This window comes from Gadus chalcogrammus, chromosome 2, assembly GCF_026213295.1.
Source record: "Gadus chalcogrammus isolate NIFS_2021 chromosome 2, NIFS_Gcha_1.0, whole genome shotgun sequence".
NCBI classification, from domain to species: domain Eukaryota; kingdom Metazoa; phylum Chordata; class Actinopteri; order Gadiformes; family Gadidae; genus Gadus; species Gadus chalcogrammus.
Genome location: NC_079413.1, coordinates 9,598,757 through 9,623,188, shown reverse-complemented (window position 1 = coordinate 9,623,188; position 24,432 = coordinate 9,598,757). Strand labels below are relative to the sequence as shown.

General features: G+C 47.5%; 1 protein-coding gene across 1 annotated transcript in view; it reads left to right on the top strand.

Annotated features, from left to right (window-relative positions):
- Positions 1–20,187, top strand: part of llgl1 (LLGL scribble cell polarity complex component 1) — a 31,883-nt gene extending 11,696 nt beyond the window's left edge. Inside the window, exons 3-24 of the mRNA XM_056579613.1 lie at positions 529–610; positions 905–1,065; positions 1,505–1,651; positions 5,245–5,407; positions 6,084–6,219; positions 6,524–6,578; positions 7,042–7,196; positions 7,544–7,803; positions 8,282–8,349; positions 8,800–8,980; positions 11,709–11,813; positions 12,812–13,104; positions 13,348–13,504; positions 13,864–14,002; positions 14,667–15,007; positions 15,379–15,570; positions 16,420–16,492; positions 16,922–17,036; positions 17,353–17,417; positions 18,700–18,835; positions 19,026–19,112; positions 19,823–20,187. Of these exons, the coding sequence (XP_056435588.1) occupies positions 529–610; positions 905–1,065; positions 1,505–1,651; positions 5,245–5,407; positions 6,084–6,219; positions 6,524–6,578; positions 7,042–7,196; positions 7,544–7,803; positions 8,282–8,349; positions 8,800–8,980; positions 11,709–11,813; positions 12,812–13,104; positions 13,348–13,504; positions 13,864–14,002; positions 14,667–15,007; positions 15,379–15,570; positions 16,420–16,492; positions 16,922–17,036; positions 17,353–17,417; positions 18,700–18,835; positions 19,026–19,104 (3,103 nt within the window). The 3' untranslated portion in view covers positions 19,105–19,112; positions 19,823–20,187. The remainder of the gene's footprint in view (positions 1–528; positions 611–904; positions 1,066–1,504; positions 1,652–5,244; positions 5,408–6,083; positions 6,220–6,523; positions 6,579–7,041; positions 7,197–7,543; positions 7,804–8,281; positions 8,350–8,799; positions 8,981–11,708; positions 11,814–12,811; positions 13,105–13,347; positions 13,505–13,863; positions 14,003–14,666; positions 15,008–15,378; positions 15,571–16,419; positions 16,493–16,921; positions 17,037–17,352; positions 17,418–18,699; positions 18,836–19,025; positions 19,113–19,822) is intronic.
- The last annotated feature ends 4,245 nt before the right edge of the window (positions 20,188–24,432 follow it).

Sequence of the window (24,432 nt, the reverse complement as noted above, 5' to 3'; positions counted from 1 at the left end):
TTTAGCCTGGCTTGTGTAGGAGTGCATCTACTTTTAACAGCCCTGCTGAATTTACTGAGCTAACATAGGGTGGTTCCTGTTGAGATAGCTATGTAACCTGTGCACATAAGCACACACTGGGCTGTCTCTGCGTCATCTGAGGTTTGTAATTGCAGCTAACTTGCCGTTAGCTTGCTAACTCCTCTATTATGGCACCCATAGCAACATGGCTCCAGAGATTTTACTGCATTTAGATGACCACACTGCTGCATCTCATTCACTCTCACTCTCTATTCCTCTTAATCTCCGTATGTCTCTCCAGTATGTCTTCTTGGGATCCTTGTTTCAAAAATAATATCCTATTATACCTTTTTGTCCACTTTAATGCAGTCCGACACTGCAGTGCGCGACAGCACTTCAAGTCTTGCTGAGAGCTGGTTGTGCACTATAGTAGGTGTGTACTAAGGTAGTTGTGTGCTGGTGGCGTCCATGGCTGGGTTCGGTTCTCCCTCCCTGTGTAGTTTCTCCTTGACTCCCCCTCCGCTCCAGATATGGCGCTCCTGGCGTGGAGTTCACAGGGCTGCACAAAGACACCGCCGCTGTCACCCAGATCCAATTCCTGCCCGCTCAGGTGAGCTGGGGGATGATGCACTATCTGTTGTTTTAAATATTTACGTCATGCTGCTAAATTTGCTGTAGGTAAGATTCAAGAATTATAAATGGAGAGAGAATTATTCCCTTGAGTCCCTCACATCGCTGCTCGGTGTTGCACTTAATGCACCAGTGATTGACAGGCAAGATGTAGAGTGGTCTAAAATCTAAATTGGCTCATACATTATAGAAGAATAGTTCTTAAATCGTACCTACAATGCCCCTAGCAGGCAAAGATTGACCCCCCCTCTTCCCTCCGCCTCTAAACCAATAGGGCCGGCTTCTGTCACTGCTCGACGACAACTCCATCCATCTGTGGGAGCTGGTGGGCGGGGCTCCCAGGGAAGTGGGCGGAGCCAGACGGGAGCCAACGGTGGGGCTCCAGGAAGTGCGTAGTTACTGCCTCCCAGGGAGGCCCGGCATCGAGAACTGCAGGTGCATTTTTATCTGAGGATCTCCCTGACATTTCTGACCTTCTCGTTCGTCTCTTGTTTGTTCCTGTCTGCTTTGTGATGTTTTGATTCCAGCTCCAATATAAACTTCCAGCTCCAATATAAACGTACAACATTTTCAGCACTCACCAGGTCGTTTGTCTGGCATAGACCACATTGCAATTACACACCACATGTTATGTCCATTTTTTATGTTGCATGTAAGATGCTATGAGGGCATTAAATGACCTCCCATGTGACTGAAAAAATGTGAATCGGAGCTCTGTCTTATCACACGGGTTGCTGTCTCTTGTCCTGGAACTACCTCACAGGTCCATAACTCTGTGCTCGTTAAACAAGCTGCTGTCCCTTGTCCTTGCACTACTTGACGGGGTCCACTACTCCTCGCTGGGTGTTTAAGCTGCTGTCTCTTGTCCCTGCAGCACCTCACGGGTCACCGTCCTCCTCCTCCTGGGGTCATGTGACCTGCTCTGTGTCGGGACCGAGGGAGGGGGCGTCCACTTCCTGGATTTGCCACGCCTGTCGCTGAGGGAGAACCAATCACTTCTCCAAGACCAGGTCATACAGAGGTGAGTGAGCACGTGCTGGCCATGTTTCTTCTTCGATACTTCCATCGATGGAAGTATACGACAATGGGAGAGAATTGCTAACATTAACCTAGTGCTGTATAATGGCTAAGTAAACCCTGTTTTAGGGAACATGCTTATTAGTTTCTAAAAATGTGATCGGTGACAGCCGTAAATGTTTAGGAAAAACTGACCCATTGGGTTGCATAGGAGCGAGTGCAAGAGGTGTTCTCTTGTCAAATTCTCTTGAGCTGGAGTGTGTAGGCAATGGAGAGCTGATTGTCATTTGAGCTTAAAAAAAGTACACGGAAATGTTCACCAACACTATTCACCCAAACGGACCATCTTTTTATGGGTTTAATTACTCTTTAACTGGTCAATGAAAAAATAACATACAATGGCAAAGTAGCACTAACAATAGTAACATATGTTTGGATGATCAGATCATCTGGTTGAGGCAGTATTGTGGATATGGGACATCTGGATGTACATGCAGTATAGATCCAGCACATTAAGTGACGGGAGAAACTTTTTAAGATACCTAGCGCTGTTTATACTTTTGCTTCCACAGCTTTGCGACTTGTGTTGACAGTTACTCATTTCCAATGTTTCATGCCGAAATTACGAGTGATAATTCATTAAAATATCGTCAGCGTATGGCATGAGGATCATAAGTAGCGTGAGAGGTGCTGTTGAACAGTTTTTACAGTCACTCCCTCAATCTTCCACACTTTCTTAGGATGGAACACTGTGCTAACCCTGTGTCAGAGCTCCTGCTGGGCATGTCAACACACCCACACACGCACTTGGAGGTTAATGGGGCACTAGGGGTCAGCTGGGTACATGTGTGTTGACGGACCAGAAGAGGCTGTGAGATGACTCTAAAAACAAACAAGCATTCTTGGGGACGGCATAGCACCGCATCGGAAATGCCTCTCTTGCATTGTTGTGGAATACAAATACAATCTAGGCAGAAACATCACCACCAGGTGGTCCATTTCCAGGTGTCAGTCGTGCATGGTTTCCTGCAGTCATTAAGATCCGTGACTTACAGAGCCATCAGGTCGTCTTTTAAATTGGTCTGGAGTAGAAGCCTGAAAGTAAACGGATCTCATTCCCACAAAGAGGTACACACAGCCGCATGCTTTCAGCATACATTCATATGACAGCGGATGGCTACGTTTGTAAGTGAACACAGTGGTATTGCAGCTCTTGACTGTTTCCCAAGACATGTAAACACTTGGATCTGCAAACGTTTTCTCAATCGCTCTGTTTGTTTGTGTTTGGGGTTTAACATTCGAGACCAGTGTTTACTGTTATTATTGCCCATAGAGGAGCCAGACGTTTGCGTGCCTGTGTGCGTGCGTGTGTGTGTGTGTGTGTGTGTGTGTGTGTGTGTGTGTGTGTGTGTGTGTGTGTGTGTGTGTGTGTGTGTGTGTGTGTGTGTGTGTGTGTGTGTGTGTGTGTGTGTGTGTGTGTCCAGCGTGCCAGGCGTTCTTCTGTCTGCTGTGTATTTCAGACCCATCTCCGAACCCCTCATTACACCGGGCTGTTGAGGGAAGTGGGCAGCGTTGAGGCCTCCCAGGGGCTTGTGTGTGTGTGTGTGTGTGTGTGTGTGTGTGTCAGAGCCTGTGATTGCGAGGCTTTGTAACAGCTGCCAATACTTGGTGTTCCGGTTGGGGAAACGCTCTAGCCGAATCACCAGTGGACATACACAGGCTCATCACCATGTTAGCAGGACGCTGGATTACCTAAAAGTACTTGTTGAATGACGGACAATGCAGGGCTTTGTCTGCAATGTTTCTGCTCCTCTGCTTCCGGAACCATCTTCCTTGCTGAGGGAGCGAGAGAGAGAAATGGAGTGTGTGTGTGTGTGTGTGTGTGTGGGGTTGGTTGGCTGTCTCTATGTAGTTCTTCTGCCTCATCTGTAGCCAAGTGCCCTGAGAGCTTTCTCCACCGCTCTTCCTCCTGCGGCTCTCTCTCTTTCTCCCTTTCTCTCTGTCTCTCATGCTCGCCCGGCCGCTCATCAACCTCAAACCCTCATTCGTGTGTGTGTGTGTGTGTGTGTGTGTGTGTGTGTGTGTGTGTGTGTGTGTGTGTGTGTGTGTGTGTGTGTGTGTGTGTGTGTGTGTGTGTGTGTGTGTGTGTGTGTGTGTGTGTGTGTGTGTGTGTGTCTGTGTCTGTGTCCGTGTCCTCTGAGGAATGTGTGTCTGGCCCGGGTTCCCCTGCTGCGCGGGCCCAGCCTCGTGTTGTGTCCTGGTTATCTCTGCAGAGAGGAGTAGCTCTGGATGAACGCGCTCTGCGGACAGCTCCACGCCCTCAGCCCGTGTGCTGCGGGGACACCCTGGCATGGGCTATGGTGTTGTTGCGGTGTGTTATTGTTTTTGATGTGATTTTAGGATTTTGATCATGTTGATTATCGTTTCTGTATGTTATTGAGTTCACACGCACACACGCGTGATTGACTTTAATAGTGTTCTTCTAGTATCTTCTCATATTTCATCCGACGCTTGGTAATCAATCTTTCTCTTTGTGGGATTGCTTCTGATACTATAATTTAGTCTTGGTTTCTGATATGATCCTGCTGGTCAGCTGTGAACAAAGGAACCTCTAGCAAATGTCTTTCTCTTTCGGCGTGATGGGTAATGTGATTTGTAAACCCTTTGGCCTACAAGAGGAATATTGACTATTGGGGAACACGTTCAACTCCAGTTGATGGAAAACCAGGGTCCCTCCGTTGTCTTGTCAGGGAACTTTGGGAATGCTGAAGAAAGTATTGTGCAACAGCCTGCTATACACACACTCCAAAATACAAAAATGTAAATTTTAAACTGGAAGAGCCAATCACCTGAAACATCTTGGCCAAAACGGGGCGAAAGTTTTTCTCACTATTTCTACAATCAAGATCCGTAAAATAGAGCTCCCTATCTATCCGCGCACACAGACAATGCTTTTTCAAAAACCACCAATCACATCATGCAATGGGTTGACTGAATGTTTTAAACCCCATTTTCATTAGCATTGGCTGGCTGCAAAATGGTTTTTGAATATCCTTTCACGCGAGTTGAGCTACCAACCAGGAGCTCTAGGTAGGCGTACCTTGTTTGCTCCACTGTACACATACTTTTGTGTACGATGGTTGAGTCAGATTGGTGTGTGTGGCTGTGAACAGATGTCGTTTCCACTCCTGTACAGTCTTCTCAACCACACGTAGACTTGCTACACAGCGGGTCTTGAGCTGGTTCCAACAGGATATGGTTTTTGCTGTATTTTAACATTGGCAGTAACGGATACAGAGTGATGAAAAAATAATGTAGATCAGGATGGCTGATGTGATTTTAGGCCTAATCAAATCATTGACATTTAGCAATGTGATTGCAATTTTGAGTTGGCAGTACCACAAACTACATTTGTCGAGTGTTGTTAAACTGTAACAGCATGAACAGGCAGTTGGTCACTGAGTTTAACCCCTGTCTGTTTGTAGATTGATTCAGTTTGCCATATCATTGAGCCAAAACTAGATTTTAACAGTTCTCCATGAGTTGGTTTAGCATGTTTGAATCTTTTTGTTTGTTGATGTAATTATGTTTATTCAGCTTGCCAGATGACTACCGATGTGGCAAGTCTCTGGGGCCAGTGGAGTCTCTCCAGGAACACCCTCAGCAGCCAGGGGTGATTCTGATAGGCTACAGTCGAGGCCTGGTGGTGCTATGGGATCTGAGCACGCGCCACGTGGATCACGTCTTCCTGGGCAAGCAGGTATTCCTCACTCACTTGCACTCGCTCACGCCGACTTTGGGGTGTCAAGAGTCTTGGAAATGACGTGCGTGTGTGTGTGTGTATATAGTCTTGAAACATGAATTATAACTTTCAAACCACATTAATTAACCAATTTCATCCCTTTATCTAAATCACTCTTTTACACTTAGCATTTACTCTCCCATTCACTCTTTCTAAGGATTAAATGTTTATAAAATGACAAATAATTAGGCAATAAATTAGGGATGCACAGAAATGAAATTTCTTGGCCCCAACCAAAACCGAATATACTGAAACAGTTGGCCGAAACCGAATACCGAATGTGGCTTTTGCTGTTTTTCATTCATTTCATTCCTTCATTTTAACAGGTGCGCTCGGCTCTTTTTTCATCTGTCTATAATCATTTGGTTGTTTACAAACTTACGTGCGGCTCTTTTTTAATCTCTCTTTTGATGAAGCGCACCTGGCTCATTCCTCACTGGTTGCTTTTTTTCAAAATCATCATCAAAAATAGAAATGTTTGGTATTTTTTTTCCATGTTTTGGGCCATTTTTGGTGGCCGAAGTTTTGGTGCATCCCTACAATAAATAAATTAGGACTTTGTCTACTGATGAATGATCCAACAAAGCCTTGACGCAGAGATTCTGCGTGTGTGTGTGTGCGCGTGTGCGTGCAGCAACTAGAGAGCCTGGTGTGGGAGCGTTCCGGGAAGTCGTTCGTCAGTTCCCATAACGACGGGGGCTACTCGGTGTGGGCGGTTACCAGCGGTAACCCCTACACCCAGCAGCCAGTATCCTCCACCATCCCATACGGTAAGACTGACTGGTGGAGGCTGTGGGTGGACTGTTGTATTGATGGGCTGCACCTGGCTTCTGTTCTCGATGACTCACTTACCTGCATATTGATTGAATCAACTATTGGATGTGTTTATTAATGTTCCTTCAGTTGCAGCCACTTGTTTGTGATTGTGTTTGAGTAGTTGTTGAATGCGTATTGTGCTAAGTCAGAACAGTTAGAAGCCTGATACAAACAGTTTTGTAATGTTCAGAAAGAAGATGAATGGTGGCTTGGAAGACATTGGGGTGTCACTGAATGAGCTCCTTTCCTCGTCCCCAGGTCCGTTCCCCTGCAAGGCCATTAGCAAGATCCTTCTGAGGACCACGGTGTCTGGGTGAGGGCCCCCCGCTCTCCTGTTGAGGGCTCTCCTGTTGAGGGCCCCCCTCTCTCCTGTTGAGGGCCCCCCTCTCTCGGCTGGTTCTATCAAATAGCACCATTGAGGATTAGGATCAATCCCAATTTATTGTTGAGAACATATAATCAAATGGGGAACACAATATATATTGTTTTTAATATATATGTTTAAAATTGTCACATTTCATCTATTAATCTATTTTTCACACACTCTCAATTCAAAATAGCTTTATTGGCATGGGCAATAAACCCTTACATTGCCAAAGCAAGTACTACAAAGAAATGACTAGTAAAAGTATAGAAGAGATCCTTTGGTAATGGTTGTGAGCGATTTCATGAGTCAGAGTGACAAGTCTTCTCCCGTCTCGGTCGTCCATACTGACTATACTGTCCATGCTACTCTATCCACCTCCCTCATGCTGGCTCTCTGGCCCGCTCTCCAGTGCTCCCATGCTGCTGTACAGCGGTGGGATGCCCAGGGCGAGCTACGGGGACCGCCACTGTCTGACCGTCCAGCAGGACAAGGAGCACGTCACGCTGGACTTCACGTCCCGGGTCATCGACTTCTTCACCATCCACAGCGTGGAGCGGGAGCAAGGTGGGGGGGGGGGCCCACGTGGCTCGGGCGGAATATGACTCACTCTCAGGGTTATGGGCCGGGGCGTGTGAAGCACATGTGTTCAACTGATCAATTATTAGTTTTGTGCTTCCAAAGAGTCAGTTGCCCCAGGAATGTCGATGTGCTTGGGGGTGACTTTAAAATGGAGGTATTGCTGTAAAGCTAGTTGGTGAATCATGGAAAACAAAATGTAGATTGGAGCGGTCGTTTGAAGATGAATTTGCTGTAAAGTGGGTTTTACATACTGCAATGGCATCATTAGAAAATGTAGCACTGCATCATGGGTAATCCACCTCTAAACAGTCCGACTCGCCCCCCTCCCCCAGAGTTTGACGAGCCCTCGGCCGTGGTGGTGCTGCTGGACGAGGAGCTGGTGGTGGTGGACCTGCACACCCCCGGCTGGCCCACGCTGCCCACCCCCTACCTGGCCCCGCTGCACTCCTCGGCCATCACCTGCTCGTGCCACGTCTCCAGCGTACCCCCCAAGCTGTGGGACCGGGTGCTGCAGGCCGGCCGCGCCCAGCGACAGGCACCGCAGCAGCAGCAGCAGCAGCAGCAGCAGCAGCAGCAGCAGCAGCAGCGCGGGGTGAGTGGGCTCTGCCGGTAAGGGGTCGGCGCAGGGAAGGATCACAACATGGGAAAATAAACTGCAGCAGAGCTACAGTATGAAGCGGTCAATGTTTAAATCAAATGTATCTGTTGTGTTTATCGTTGGTGCTTGTTTTTATGTGAAAATATATATATATAGAATCAGGAAAAAGCAAAGCGGTAGAAGAAGTAGAAGCTTTCTAAAAAAACCAAACATTTTTAAGTGGCTCATCGGTTAGACGAGTAGAGCTTAGTTTGTTCAGGGTAGGGCTCTGTACAGGAGGTACACCCAACTACCCTAGAAGGTGCTGCAAAAAAACCCACTTATCTGCTGAGGTGAGCTATGCCGTGCATGAGTTTGGTCAGGTAGAGCTTACGCACAAGTTTAAAAAGTGGTATGTACTGGGAAATGCAAATGTCAGGCTTTTATTTCATTATATTATTTATGTTTAATCCATGCTGTCTGGTTTTTGCAGAGTTGGCCGATCTGTGGAGGGAAAAACCTGGCGCCGTCAGCGAAACAGCAGGAACTGCTACTGACTGGGTACACACACGCACGCAAGCACACGCACGCACGCAAACACACACAGCCAATTATTGAACTATATAGACATTAAACATTGCTCAAGCGTTTCCTCTTGCACACATGTTCCCAGTAGAGCTGAGCTTGTGAGAAAGTACCAGTTATTTATATAGTCTCCTTTTCCGGAAGCTTCATCTCATTCTCATCCCGGCTCCTCCAGTGGGAGTGCACGTTACCATGCACGCCTGCACAGTTTCGTCATATCCATGTCCACGGAGAAGCCAAACAGTCCCACATCTCACAATACGTCTCTCCCTTCTTTTTAATTGATTAATCTGTGTTATAAATAATAATAATAATAACCTCAACCGTCCGTAGATCAGTCTGGGTTGCCTTCAGTGCATCCGGGGGCCTGACTGTGTGTGTGTGTGTGTGTGTGTGTGTGTGTGTGTGTGTGTGTGTGTGTTTCAGCCACGAGGACGGCACCGTACGCTTCTGGGATGCATCGGGCGTGGCCCTCACGCCGATCTACAAGCTCTCCACTGCCGGCGTCTTCCACACGGACTGCGACCCCGCCGACGACCCCCAGGGCCCCGACGACGACCCCGACGACCGGCGGGAGGAAGAGGACGAGTGGCCCCCCTTCAGGAAGGTGAGGGGGAGGGAGGGAGGGAGGGGTGGAGGGAGAGGTAGGAACAGTGGGAGAGAGAGATTCCCTTAAGAGTGGTGAACTCAAAGAATTGCCCTTTTACATACTGCAGAAAAAAAGCATTTGTCTTAACGCGCGAATGCGCACACCTTGGCCCATTTTTCAATCTTATGGTTTAAATGCGTTTGGTTCTGGGGGCCGTTATTCTTTGTAATCACTGTTTGTCTTGGAGAGGCAGATTGGCTCCATTCCTCTACTGTTATTACTTCTGATTCAGCACTGTTTCTGTTTCTCTGTATGTTAAGAATCGTAATGCATATTCAATGAAAAAAAAATGACATTTGGCAAATCGAGTTAGTATTAGTTCATAGTTGTGTTAAAGGCTAGTTAAGGACTGAACTTGAATGATTTCTGCTGTGTATTCATATTTCATAAGTATTGGATTCCCTTTGTTATATTTATTAGCATAGTTTTGCTCTTGCAGACTTTCTGTGAAACTCCTCCTGTCCACTGTCAAACATTGTTAGTCGTGAGGTTTGTCCCAGAGAAACCTCTTAAAACCACCATGCAAATGAATACGCTATCCATTTCTTGGTACGTGGTGGAGAGCAACGTTAAAGGTGTGTGTGTGTGTGTGTGTGTGTGTGTGTGTGTGTGTGTGTGTGTGTGTGTGTGTGTGTGTGTGTGTGTGTGTGTGTGTGTGTGTGTGTGTGTGTGTGTGTGTGTGTGTGTGTGTGTGTGTGTGTGTGTGTGTGTCGTTAAAATGTGGGCGTGACCCTCCTTCAAGTTAAAAGTCCCTTGTGTGTAAAAGGATGAGAACTAGGCCTCTACTTTGTTTACATTACTACACCAGACTTTCCGTACCCTCACAGGCTTCCGATGTCTGTTTTCCCTCACCCCGTTTTGTCTTCGTAGACCCCTCCTCTCTTTATCTCCCCCTCCCTAACCTCCCAAAACTTTCCTACCTTTCCAAATGTAACCCACGGTTACGGAACTCTAAGCTCTGGAATGCCGGCCCCATATGGATGGACAGCCCCCCACCCCCTTGTAATGAAAACCAGAACCCTCAGCTGTGTGTGTGTGTGTGTGTGTGTGTGTGTGTGTGTGTGTGTGTGTGTGTGTGTGTGTGTGTGTGTGTGTGTGTGTGTGTGTGTGTGTGTGTGTGTGTGTGTGTGTGTGTGTGTGTGTGTGTGTGTGTGAATTCCTACGGAGCGCATAGGATTTACGTCTGTGTGCATGGTTTTTTAAAGTGCACGTACAAGAAGCAGTTAAAGTGTACTTTATTTGTTCTGTACCAGGGAGGATCACGGTGTACGTGTGCGAAGTGGGGGTATATGGGTTGGATCCAGCAGGCTATGTGTGTGCCATCGACCAGGCGGTGTTTAGTGATGCCTGGATGCCATCCTGGATATTGAAGTGTTCAGGGGACGTTTGGGGCATATAAAGGACGACCCCAGTGAATAAAAACACCTTGCTGGTGTGTGTGTGTGTGTGTGTGTGTGTGTGTGTGTGTGTGTGTGTGTGTGTGTGTGTGTGTGTGTGTGTGTGTGTGTGTGTGTGTGTGTGTGTGTGTGTGTGTGTGTGTGTGTGTGTGTGTGTGTCAACTTGCTGTATATAGTAAGGTTTGGACTTTTAATGCCAATAAATGCCTCATTTGAATTATCTGTAACATTTCTTCCAACATTTTATTTAAGATTCTATCTGTCATTACAGAGGTACCCAAAAATATTCATACATTCATTTACTTTTATCACGCCTCTGAGGAACCACACTAAACAACGGAGATGTCACTGCTGTTAAAGGCTCAAAGTGGTGCAGGATGATGTCATGGTTTGGTAGGCTAATGACACGGTAATCATTTAGGACACACTACAATTTTAACTACCAGTGTTTATTAGAGATTCAGTGTCTGCAGTTTAAAGTGTGTGTGTGTGTGTGTGTGTGTGTGTGTGTGTGTGTGTGTGTGTGTGTGTGTGTGTGTGTGTGTGTGTGTGTGTGTGTGTGTGTGTGTGTGTGTGTGTGTGTGTGTGTGTGTGTGTGTTAATTTTGTCAGCTATTTTAGATTTAGTCCTTAGACGAAAATGCTTATTAGTTTTAGTCACATTTTAGTCATTGTTTTCCTTCGCGGTTTTAGTCGACCAAAAGTCCTTACATTTTAGTCAACTTTTAGTCATTACTTTCAGTCAAAATGTTTTCTCTTTTAAACTAATTCAATTAGGCTAATCCCTGGTATATGGACACCTGCTAAGTATTTCCAGTTAATTTGTCTGTTCAGCTCTTCAAAACGAGAGCTGGTAAATTGTGAAAAATGCATTAAACTGTAATCAGAAAACGCTGTTATATGCTATAGACCCTATTAGGGTCTATAGCATTAAAAATGTCTGTCTGTCTGTCTTCCCGCCTAACTTGAAGCCACAGGGCATCTCTAATTCCACGAATGCCCGGGATACATTTGGACAGACGGGCTAGACGCAAAAATATCATGCATTTTGAATGTCCAAATAGCGAACCACTAACATTTTAGTCCTGTCTCGTTCCGTCAACGAAAACAAAACTTTCATTTCATCATAGTTTTATCATCAAATATAAATTTTTTTTAGCTCGTCAACGTCTCGTCTTAGTCATGGAAGAAAGGTAGTTGAAGAACATTTTTCGTCATATATTCCGTTAACGACAATAACGTGTGTGTGTGTGTGGGTGTGTGCGTGTGTGTGGGTGTTTCTGTGTGTAGGTGGGATGTTTTGACCCCTACAGCGATGACCCTAGGCTTGGCATCCAGAAGATCACTCTGTGTAAATACAGCAACAAGCTGGTGGTGGCTGGAACTGCTGGACAGGTACACACACACGTACGCACGCACGCACGCACATGTACGCACGCACGCACGCACGCACGCACGCACGCACGCACGCACGCACGCACGCACGCACGCACGCACGCACGCACGCACGCACGCACGCACGCACGCACGCACGCACGCACGCACGCACGCACGCACGCACGCACGCACGCACGCACGCACGCACGCACGCACGCACGCACGCACGCACGCACGCACGCACGCACGCACGCACGCACGCACGCACGCACGCACGCACGCACGCACGCACGCACGCACGCACGCACGCACGCACGCACGCACGCACGCACGCACGCACGCACGCACGCACGCACGCACGCACGCACGCACGCACATGTGTTTACGGCGCAAACATTGAATTTGATGGCTGGTCTGTGTGCGGTCATTCGGAAATGTTTGAAGGAAGGAAGAAAATCTTGCACACAAGTTATGACAATAATAAAAAGTTTTCTTTAAAAGTCAAGAAAAAAATGCTTTTGTCTTTTTTAAATCATGTATATATTTACAGTTGGGTTCAAACTGGTTCAAGCCACTTTGGATTACAGTGTCTCCTAATTGAATATACAAAATAATAAAAACAGGGTTTTACTAGCGAACCCCACCCATTGCTTCGATTAGACAGTTGACTTGAGCTTTGGAAAACCAAACCAATTGTTTATGAGAAGTCCCAATGTGTCTCACGTAGACTGCTTTCCATTAGGAAAAAACCAAGCAAGCTGAAAGTCAGTTTGCTTTTATGAGTCGTGGGGTTACGGCCGTATGCTGCAAATTAATCTCACATGCACACAGTTTTTCAATTTGCCAGGCATACTTTTCATTACTAACTACTACTAATTATCTACCATCAAGAAGCATCATATAATGGACTTACTTATAAATGGAAGAATACAATTTAACTGTTTACATTGTGACAAAACTACAAACAAACTTGTGATGCATTTTCTTTTGCATTTTCTTTCTCTGCGGGGGACCAGGTGCTGATCCTGGCTCTGAGTGACGAGCGGTCGGACCACCAGGTCGAGGTGTCGGTGGTGGACCTGCTCCAGGACCGGGAGGGCTTCACCTGGAAGGGCCACGGCCGTCTGGACCCCCGCGCCCGCCCGGGCCCCTTCCCCCCAGGCTTCCAGCCCCAGCTGCTGGTGCAGTGCATGCCCCCCGCCTCGGTCACCGCGGTGACGCTGCACGCAGAGTGGCACCTGGTGGCGTTCGGCACCAGCCACGGCTTTGGCCTGTTCGACTACCAGCGTCGCAGTGCCGTGCTGGCCAGGTGAGCCGAGACACGCCCACCTGCCCACCTGTGGGACCCCAAACCTCCAACTCTCAACCTTACACAAGGTGTTGTAGACTTGAGTTTTAGGGTACAGTTTGGTTTTAGGGTTACAGTCCCAGGGCCCCTCAAATGTAATGATTGTAATGTAAACCACAACGTAAAGTGTCCCATAAAGTAAACCCTCCTCCTATTCTTCGCCTCCTCTCTCCCTCTCCCTGCCCCCTCTTCCTCTCGCTGAAGGTGCACCCTGCACCCGAATGACTCCCTGGCCATGGAGGGTCCGCTGTCCCGGGTCAAGTCCCTGAAGAAGTCTCTCCGCCAGAGCTTCCGGCGAATCCGCAAGAGCAGGGTGTCTGGCAAGAAGCGCCCCGTCCCCACCACCATGCCCACCAGCAAGGTCCCGCCCCATGTGCATGGCTCGTGGTCAGAATGTCACTAGAAGGCCCATTGTAGAGAGGATGCAGAGAGTCCCATTTGTTAGATTTCAACCCGCACACAATGTTTTCTAGTGCTAATGAATATGAAAGAAATACATTCATTTAAATTTTCATTCTGTACAAAATTATCTGTTGGGTTATTTAAACAATGTCACAAAGGTGAAAAAGTAGGAAAATACCTGTGTGTGTGTGTGTGTGTGTGTGTGTGTGTGTGTGTGTGTGTGTGTGTGTGTGTGTGTGTGTGTGTGTGTGTGTGTGTGTGTGTGTGTGTGTGTGTGTGTGTGTGTGTGTGTGTGTGTGTGTGTGTGTGTGTGTTCAGGTCCAGGAGGCCAACGCGGCTCTAGCGGAGCAGGAGGATGTGGCCCCGGTGCAGCGGCGCATCGAGCCACGCTCCGCAGACGACTCGCTGTCCGGCGTGGTCCGCTGCCTGTGCTTCGCCGACACCTTCCTGCGAGACGGTAGGAGAAACACTCACACCCCGGCCAGTGTTGCACAGCATTTCTGTTAGATGCATAGGAGGGCAGGGCAGTCTAGTGGTTAGCTAGCCTGTCTAGTCTAGTGGTTAGCTAGCCAGTCTAGTCTAGTGGTTAGCTAGCCAGTCTAGTCTAGTGGTTAGCTAGCCTGTCTAGTCTAGTGGTTAGCTAGCCTGTCTAGTCTAGTGGTTAGCTAGCCTGTCTAGTCTAGTGGTTAGCTAGCCAGTCTAGTCTAGTGGTTAGCTAGCCAGTCTAGTCTAGTGGTTAGCTAGCCAGTCTAGTCTAGTGGTTAGCTAGCCAGTCTAGTCTAGTGGTTAGCTAGCCAGTCTAGTCTAGTGGTTAGCTAGCCAGTCTAGTCTAGTGGTTAGCTAGCCTGTCTAGTCTAGTGGTTAGCTAGCTAACCAAGAACCTTTCGGTTCCGGGTTTGATAGCAGATACCTGTAGGGGATTTGTTTTGCTGTGACTTTTAAACTAATATACTTTGTATCTAATTTAAAAACGTGAATATTTGAATATTCACAAATGTATGCAAGGTTTTTGGTAAGATACAGCAGTTGGAGGCAGGCAGGTGCTTGGACTAAACGGCTTCAGTGTGTATACAACCCACCTGTGTACTGAAACACACAATACCGTGTGTATCCTCCCCCAGGAACGCACCACGGCCCTACCCTCTGGGCGGGCACCAACTCGGGCAGCGTGTACGCCTACGCCCTGGAGGTCCCGGGTGTTGGCTCTGGGCCGGGCCGGGGGGGCGAGCCGGGCAGTGGCAGCGGGGGGGGAGGAGGAGGGGGCGGGGCTGGCAGCAGCGTGGAGGCGTTGCTGGGGAAGGAGATCCAGCTGATGCACCGCGCCCCCGTGGTGTGGATCTGCGTGCTGGACGGCCGCGGGCGCCCGCTGCCGGAGCCCTACGAGGCGTCCCGGGACCTCGCCGCCGCGCCAGACATGAGCACCGCCCACTCGGTGCTCATCGCCTCGGAGGAGCAGCTCAAGGTGCGGAGGGGAGGGTCTTGGGGTGGGGGTTTCCCGCCTAGTCTCTGGATGTCGTGGGTGGGTGGGGGTTTGGGATTTTCTGTGACAATATTTCTATAAGTTATAATGTGGAGACGTCCTAGGTTCTAGTCGTGCCTGCAGAGATCACTCGGAAAAAACAACAACATCCAGTAGTCTTTCATTCTATATTTATTAATACCATTTGTTAAAAATTACTATGGGATGTATGCTTTTTTGGTAGCGCCGCAGAAAGGGAGAGGGGAACGGCAATGTTGCATTGTGCCGTAGGCGGGCATCGAACCCGGGTCCTATAGAATGCGGGGTTAGCGCCCCAGTGGGTTGTTTGACTCACCCAGCCGTCCTGCCCCCAGGTGTTCTCCCTGCCCAAAGTGAGTGCCAAGACCAAGTTCAAGCTGACGGCCCACGAGGGCTGCCGCGTGCGGCGGGTGGCGCTGGTGGCGCTGAGCTCGGCCGTGCAGGAGGACTACAGCGAGCACACCCTGGTCTGCCTCACCAACCTGGGGGACATGCACCTCTTCAACGTCCCGGCGCTCAGACCCCAGGTCAGGGGAGGGGGTTGGCTTTGGTTACTGTTGGGATTACCATGGTTTTTTTCTGAATGGATGCGCAGGGTTGACATTTGAACGCGAAATCAGGCGGTCAAAATCCGGACACGGGTCCGCCAGGAGCTAATTTACCCGCAAAAAAAACATCCTGTTAATATATATCTGTTGAAATGACGCTGGTTGGATGAGAAGACCAGTCGTTCCGGATGTTTGAATGTAGAGGTAGAGCTCCCATCAGACATGCATTGTCGAGGAGAGCAATGGAGGTGAGCGCTCTATCCGTGCATTACATTGAACGGATACACATTTAGCACTGCATGAAGGCCACAGCCAGTCAGAGGCAGTGCAAAGATATTTCAGCAAAGCTGCTCATGCTCCCAGTACAAATCATTAATGGAAAACATATGATGAACAACAATATTTATAATGTATTTATTTACAAATAACTAGTATATTTTCTATTATTGTAATGACGACTATTTCTAAATCCCACTAGTGGTACATGTACCACAGGTGGACAAACATTAGCTCATGGGATCACAATGTGAGCACAATCTGATCTGGGACGGTCCAGACCTGACGGTTAATGCTTCCTTGCACCATCGGATGGTGTAACCAAGGCCTTTGTCTGCCTGGTTGGCCGACTGTCCTTTTCTCCCACTGTCTGTCGGTCTCACTGTCCTCTCACTGTCCTGTGTGTCTGTCCTTCTGTCGCACTCTGTCTGCAGAGTGGGAGGTTTGTGTATTATGGATACATTGGTCTTCATTTTATAGAATTTTCATTTGATTGAATAATTCTTTACTGCTAGATCTTGCTAATCTGACCTGAGGTGTGGTTCTCTGCAGGTGCGCTACGACTGCATCCGGAAAGAAGACATCAGTGGCATTGCGTCCTGCGTCTTCACCAAAACTGGCCAGGGTGAGGAAGAGTTAATAGTATTAATTTCATGTTATGAATGCACTCAGGGTGAGGAAGAGGAGCATGAGATATTAATAATGATTTAATTTAATATCCGATGGTAGAAATATATAAAGTAAACAAACACTGAAATCCAAGCTAGAAGCTGTCTACTATTCCCGGTTCTATTTTGAATTGATCACATACTGCATCGTAAACTCCTTTTTGCCTTTTCTTTGTGGGGTTTGTTTGTGGAGCTTTTTGTATTCAAGCGTTTGCGTTTGACTATAAATTGCTCATTGACTCAGTTGTTGTTCGTATTCACCCGCTTAAAAGTGTGTGGGGGTGTGTGGGGGTGTCTTTTGTATTCAAGCGTTTGTTTTGGACTTTAAATTGCTCATTGACTTAGTTGTAATTCCTTAACTATTGTGTGTGTGGCCATCCCCTCAGGGTTCTACCTGATCTCCCCCTCAGAGTACGAGAGGTTCTCCCTCTCGGCCAAGGTCATCACAGAGCCGCTCTGCTCCCTGCAGCTGGACCGCCCGCTGGAGCACGCCTCAGCCAGGTAGCACACACTGGCACATCTATACACGCACACGCCCTAAATGTACTATTCTGACATGCATTTACGGATATATTATCATATATTATGTTTTGGATTCTTAGGATAACAAATGTATTCTTTATTTTATTTGGAAAAAGATAAAAAATATATATTTTGGCATATTTTTTATGCTATAATATATTATAGCATACTTACACAAAAGTTCAACCATCTGATTTGTTGCCCAAGTGTCGCTAGTTGCTAGTTTGTGATTGGTCGAGCCAGCTGGTAAATAGTGTGGTCTCTGCTGTAATGAAATGATTATGTGTGTCTCCAGTGACGGCCCCACAGCACAACCACGGGCCAACGGGACACACAAAAACCAGATGGATCAAGCTGAGGGTAGGACGCACAAACACACACATGCTCTTCTTCTGTTGCCTTTTCATCCCCATCCCTCCAAACTCTAATTCCCTCTCTTTGAGCCCGGCTTACTCTCTCATTCTTTCGCTCACTCAACCTTCCAGAGAAGGCTTCATGAGGGTTCCCTTCAGCTCTCCACGGTAACGGACCAGAACCCCCCCCACCCCTTTCCTTCTGCTGCCGCTGGAACCTCCGGAATTCTATTGGCTGCTGGGGAAATGACACAGTTGACCAGTTGACCGGTTGACTATATTTTAGGGCTGGGGGAGTTGTCGAATGTCTAGCCAAACAATGCAGAATATTTTGAATCGGTATACATGTCGATCATATACTAGAATCACTTCTGAAGTTGTTTTAACTATCTAGTTGGATGTGTCAATAGGTACTATTTAGACTATCGAGAAGTCCATATACTGCATCTGGGTCTTGGGTTTTAATAGTCAAGCTAATCCACCCATGGATTGGTTAGTGGAGAAGGAATCGCCATGTTTTCATCGTCAATTTAAAGTTCATGACATCCTAATTCTATGAACTATAAATCAGCGCAATAACTCCCCCAGCTATTTCTATGCGGGTGCCGTCAGTGGCTGTAAAACGCTTTAGAACAAACCAATCCCTCCTCCTGCCCAAGCCTGTTTATCGACGCCTACAAATTAACATATTTTACCGCTGTGGAAACGTGCGTCTCCCGCGTGTGGCCGGACACCTTTTAAACGGGACTTCAGCGTGGATTATACTTTGGTATTCTTGTGGGTGTTTATAGTTCTACCTCAGAGGTTGTGTGTCGGTGGCCACACATTTGGAGTCATTTGGAGATCTTTATAATGTAAAGATCTGTATCGTGTGTTGCACGAAATTATTTTTCTGTGGATCTGCCCCAGCTTGTTTTCAATGTCAGCTGAAATCCGTACAAAAGAATAAGCAAAAAAACGGTTGCAGGAAAGAATATGTTTGCAAAAGAGTTGAGAGGTGCACATAAGCTACGTCTTAGTTCTCTATTAGCGGCGCCGGTCACACCTTAACTGCAACATACCTACACCATGACTACACATCTATCAATCTAATCAGTGCATTGACCTACAGAAGTTACAAGGAACAATTTCCACGCAACACAAATGGGAGTTGTTTTCGATACAGCACGGTTCAGCTCGGGTTGCTAAGCACCAGTACACGTAAACACGTATAGACATTTAAAAGCTCGGTAGAAAAGAGAACTGCATGGTGGTGGTCTAATGTACCACCTCCGACCCCTCACCCCCAGGTCAGGCGGAGGACCTCCAGAGCGGCCTGTCCTCCCCCGCCCAGGACTCTCCCCTTGACTCACCGCTCAGCTTCGCTGACCTCACCCTGGACTCCACTGGGGAGCTCACTGTGGAGGACGTCCGGGACTTCCTCACGTAAGGCACTCACTCACTCACTCACTCACTCACTCACTCACTCACTCACTCACTCACTCACTCACTCACTCACTCACTCACTCACTCACTCACTCACTCACTCACTCACTCACTCACTCACTCACTCACTCACTCACTCACTCACTCACTCACTCACTCACTCACTCACGGTTCATTGTGTGTCTCATAGGACGGTGGACGAAGTGGAGAACAACATGAGGAACATCAAAGACGAAGAGGGGCGCACCGCGGGTATCTTGATCAACTGACCAAGAAGGTACACACACACACGCACACGTGACGACCACATGTCTTTGTTTTCCTTCACACCCCAGACAGGGTTGAAAACACACCTGTTTCTGATGGAGCTGGTCCACGGTGTGTAAACTTCAAAGGAGCCCTCTGTCTGAGGGCTGCATTCTTGCAACCCCTCGTGTGTGTGTGTGTGTGTGTGTGTGTGTGTGTGTGTGTGTGTGTGTGTGTGTGTGTGTGTGTGTGTGTGTGTGTGTGTGTGTGTGTGTGTGTGTGTGTGTGTGTGTGTGTGTGTGTGTGTGTGTGTGTGTGTGTGTGATTGCAATCATATTGAAAAAAACATGAGTTACCGATCGTAGTTTCCTACTGTTTTTTGATATAACAGCGACTAACAGAATCAACCACATTTGCATGACAGACATCGGGTATCTGACTAGTGTCTCTACTGCCCCCTGGTGTTGGTATCTGGAGAAACGAGCTGTCCCACACTTGATGGTTCTCCATTACTGTTTGATGATATAAATGCAGATGTCACTGCAGTGTCTCTGCAGTGACATCTGCATGAAGAATCCATTCAGAAATGTAGTAGAGAAAATGAACCATTCCTGAAACTGTTTACCTTCAGCATCGCCTGCATCAAGCTTGCTTTATTTAGACTTGCGTGTTGTGGGAGGACGTGTCCTCGTCTGTCATCTAACATGTCTCTTCATCTACATCACTTTATTGTCGTTGAAGCGTCTTGGCCGTCGCCTGCAGTTGTCCAGTGGAGGCACCGATGACCGACCATACGGCTAGATAACACAACAAGCAGCGGACATAGATACTTCTGGGTACGCCCCCAACCGTACCATCTCGTCCTCCTCCTCCTCCTCCTCTCATTACAACAGCACAGCCCCCACACGCCCATCCACTCTAACTATGGACACGATATTAGAAGAACGAAGCGTGGACAGAAGAATACAAAGTTTCCTACTGGATGGACCCCCATCATCTACAGAACCACTCGGGAACGTGACCTCACCCGCCCTATGAGTATTATGCCAGGACGCACAGGCATGCATGTGAACCATGGATTACATGGTTCATGGTTGGTTTGGTGAGCCATGCCCCCCCCCCCCCCCCCCCCCCCCCCCCCCCCCCCCCCCCGCCTGGCTGGCCGGTTCTGGATGAGGCAGAACTACCATTGGCAGGATGGTACAGCCTGATGGCACTGCCCTGTGGACCTCTCTCTTTGTGTCACTCTCGCTCTGTCACACACTCGCTCTCTTTCTCTAACTCCCCCTGCCCCCCCCCCCTGTCTGCCTACCAATTAGGGAAAGGAGTTCTTAATGTTTTCTTTCTTCCAGGGCAGAACTATCGGTGCTGTTGTGAGTTGATGAACACCTCTCTCTTAACGGAGCCCCGTCCCCTCCTCGGTATCAGGGCTCCTCTAGGTGCTGCTTTGGGGGCTCTTCCACTGGTGCTCTCTCCTCAAGAACAAACTGTCCATGTGCACAACAGTAGACTTACTGGAGCTGTGAGGCACGCTGCGAATTACAGCCACAGAGCAGCCCTCCTCACACCCCCCTCCCCCTCCCCCTCCCGCCGCTCCCCCATAACTATAAACTGTGAATCGGTTGAAGAGAATGAAAGGGAACAATTGTAGCATTCACCCGAGTTAGACTCTTTTGTTGTTTGTTTTTCTCCCGAGAGATCTGACCGGTCTTCTTTGAGTACTGGGAGCTTATAGCGTTCCCCGCCACGTCGTTCCAGCCAGAATTGCTAACATATCTTTGCAATGGAGCAGGACCCTAATGAACTATGTTTGTATCTGTCTTAATAACTTCTAATGAAGAGCCACACTAACCACAGTGGGGACCGAGGCTCGCCGGTTACCCTCGGATGGGAAAGGGTGACGGGGATAATGCAGTCGTTTGTCTGAAGAGGAAGCAGGCCTTATTAGGGCCAGCTTCTGGGCTAGCAGGTTGTCATTCGAAACGTTTTTTCAGGGTGTTTTTAAAGAAAGGATGTAGAGTAACTAGGGTTTAGAAATGGACTTTATTAAGGGAAACAAACCAAATACTGCAAAGTCTTCATGTTTGAGAATGCGTGGTATCGAGTGAGTTAATTGAACGTTTGAGACTGAGGGCTACACAGCAAGTATAATATCTCGAAACATTTTGAAGCCAACCATTCAATAATAAACATTATTATGGAGTAGTTGGCTCCAAAGTCAGGGTTTTTTTTTTTTTGCTTCACATCAAAGCACAGAGAAACGGGGCTTGTGAGGATAGAAGGGAGAGGAGAGGTTGAAACCGAGGCAAAGCATGGTGGAAAGTTACGGTTAAAAAGAACAGCTAATAATTCGCCTGCCAAATACAACTCCTGGGAACGTTTAGGAGTGGAGCGTGGGTGAAGAAGCAGTGTAGTAAGGTTTAGAGGCACAGGGTCATGTTCCAGGGGACGGCAGCGACGACGAGAGGAGGGAGGCCTTAACCCCTGGAGTTTTATGAAGAATATGTCGGGTGTGAACTCAAAGGGACCATGATACGGCGATAAAGCGATTGAGCGGTTGAGTTCCGAAGAAACTTCCAGAAAGATCCCCAAAAATTCTCCCTTGAGAAAATCGTTCATCTCACGCTGGAAGTTTTTGATTACGAGTTTGTCCGGAACACTATGTGTGATGTAGATTACAGCTGTTCAGCTGCGCAAAGTTTGTGGGATTGTTTCAATTGTGGATGGGACAATGGCCAGTGCTTGGATCCCCGTAGTCTAACAATTTATCTTCTAACTTTTACTGTGTAAAAAAAAAAAGTGTGTGTGTATATAAATATATATATAATGTAGGTTAACAGCCTTGAATTAGGACAGACAGGTTTTATATGCCAATGATGAAGTAGTACTTCCAGACCCCACTAAAAGTAGCCTAAAAGCCTTTCGGTATTTCATTTTAGATTGCCTCGTGCAAAATATTAAAAGGGACCTCACAACTAATTTAGAACAATGGATAGGAATGGTGTTAACGCCTTTTATTTTGAAATGTGTACATTTTTGTTGCGACAAATAATTAACACTCTGCTACAGTTTACACCACCACACCAACCATTTATGATTCCAGGACAGGGTTGAACATTTAAATTGGGATTTTACCATTTTTTGTTTACTTTTTTGTTTTGAGTTTTAATGGAAATTTGTTTGTTTAGAATTTTTGCAGATGGAGAATGTCAATAAAAGTATTTACTCTTTAATGTGTTCAGCTTCCTGTTTCTGAAAGGTGGGAGACATTCAGGAATGGAGAGGTTCCTGAATAGGTACTAGGTAGATGGATGGTTATTTTATTGAAACTTGTCCACTCCTGATGGTATAGATGGTAGGGATCATCTATTATGATCTTGACATATTTCATCACTGTTTGATCCTTATGTTACCTTCTTATTTTTACAACCTGTACCATTAAATCATATTACCTGAAAACGTGTTGGATTAGGCTCTTATCAGTCAAGTATGTTTTGACTCGCACAAAGATTAATACTTCAGAGAAGGTGGAGGCATACATTTCTTAATAATAAAATTAGTGTTTATGTGAAGCTGAGATTGCAGGCCACCAGGCACTGTCCGTTAATTGTTACCTTTGTATGGGTTCTTTAAATATCTTTCCATTATAATTAGGTATTTATCATCAACTGGAAATGATACCAAGTTTTTAATAAACTGAATGCGGTTAATCTCCCCCAGCATTTTTCCTTAATGCAACTGGTTTACCTAAGCCATTTCATCTGTCTTTTTTAATAAAGTGTGATTTTTGGATTGAAGGTTAGGTTTTAGTGTTTGGTCTGGTTTCAGGGCTAGTTTCAGGTTAAATACCTCGGTAACTGCTTACAGAGGTTGCTGAAGGAGTCATGCTCCTCTCTTCCAAGCACTTTGGAAACAGCAGTTTGCCTGCTGCTCCAACAGATCCAGAGACAACGCAATCTCTCAGGTCATGCAAGCCACCCTCTCCCACCTTGACATCGTGGGGGGGGTGTCTATGTCAGACTGTTGTTCATAGATTAAAGTTTAGCCTTCAACACTGTAGTCCCCACCAGGCTGGCTACCATCATGCATGACCTGGGCCTGAACCTATCAATGTGTGCCTGGATCTTGGACTTCTTGACTGCCAGGCCTCAGGTTGTCGGAGTGGGAGGGCACGCTTAACACTCCCTCATACTCAACATTGGTGTCCCAATGTTGAGTATCCCCCAGTTGGGAGTCCTTTGCTGTACTCCCTGTGCACCAACGACCCTAATACAATCGTGAAGTTTGCGGACGACACAGTTGTGGTGGGCCCGATCACTAACAACAATGAACGGGCCTACCTACATGAGGTGTCGGACCTGACAACGTGGTCCCAGGACAACAGCCTCTTCTTTAACGGGGGGAAGACCAAGGAGATGGTGGATTTCTGCCCACAACGGCGCAGGAGCTACACCCACTCATGGACTACACAAACGGACACTGTGGTGATGAAGGCAAGGCAACGCCTATATCACCTCTGACAGCTCAGAAGATTCAGGGTGAGCCTTGATTCCTTCTACTCTGCCACTATACAGAGTATACTATACTGACTGGAGCTATATCTATCTGGTACAGAAACAGCTCCTGTCGGGACCAGAGGGTGATGAGATCAGCAGAGCAGACCCTGGCCACCCCACGCCCCCCCTCTGCAGGACTTTTACACCATACACAGTACGAGCAGAGCCAGAAGGATTATCAAGGATCCCCATCACCCCGTAACAGTCTTTTTGTGACCCTCAGGTCATCCAGTCGCCCGCGCTGTCACAGAACACGCATACAGAGGAGGTTTCCCCCCGGCCCCCCCCCCAGGCTATCAGAGCACGGAACTCAGTGAACTCAGTGACTAATGCTTATTTTCCACCGCAGGACAAGCTCAACTCGCCCTGCCTTTTTTTGCGTTCCGTTGGCCAAAATGTGGCAGTCTCACCGCCGTCTAGGTTCTATGAGCTGATCCGATACTTTTGGTGACGTTAACAGGCTGCTGGCCACTGATAGGCCAGACGCCTATCAGTGGCGCCACTGACACCACTGGACGAGCGCGACGTCCGAGGCGAGCCTGACACTAGGTGTTGTGTCGAAAATATAATCCCTGTCTGGAATCGCAGCCCCTCTCCGCGTTACAGCAGTGTTTATATCATATTGTCACGTGACGAGCAACTTATCCCAGAAAGCGATATCTTATCTTTACATTTACTCATTCAACATCTTTTTCTGGGTCAAAAATGATTGAACCTCTGGTCTAGCATAGAACACACTTAGAATTATTCCTCAATCATGGAGTCAATTTTCTTTCCAATAGCCAATGCATAATG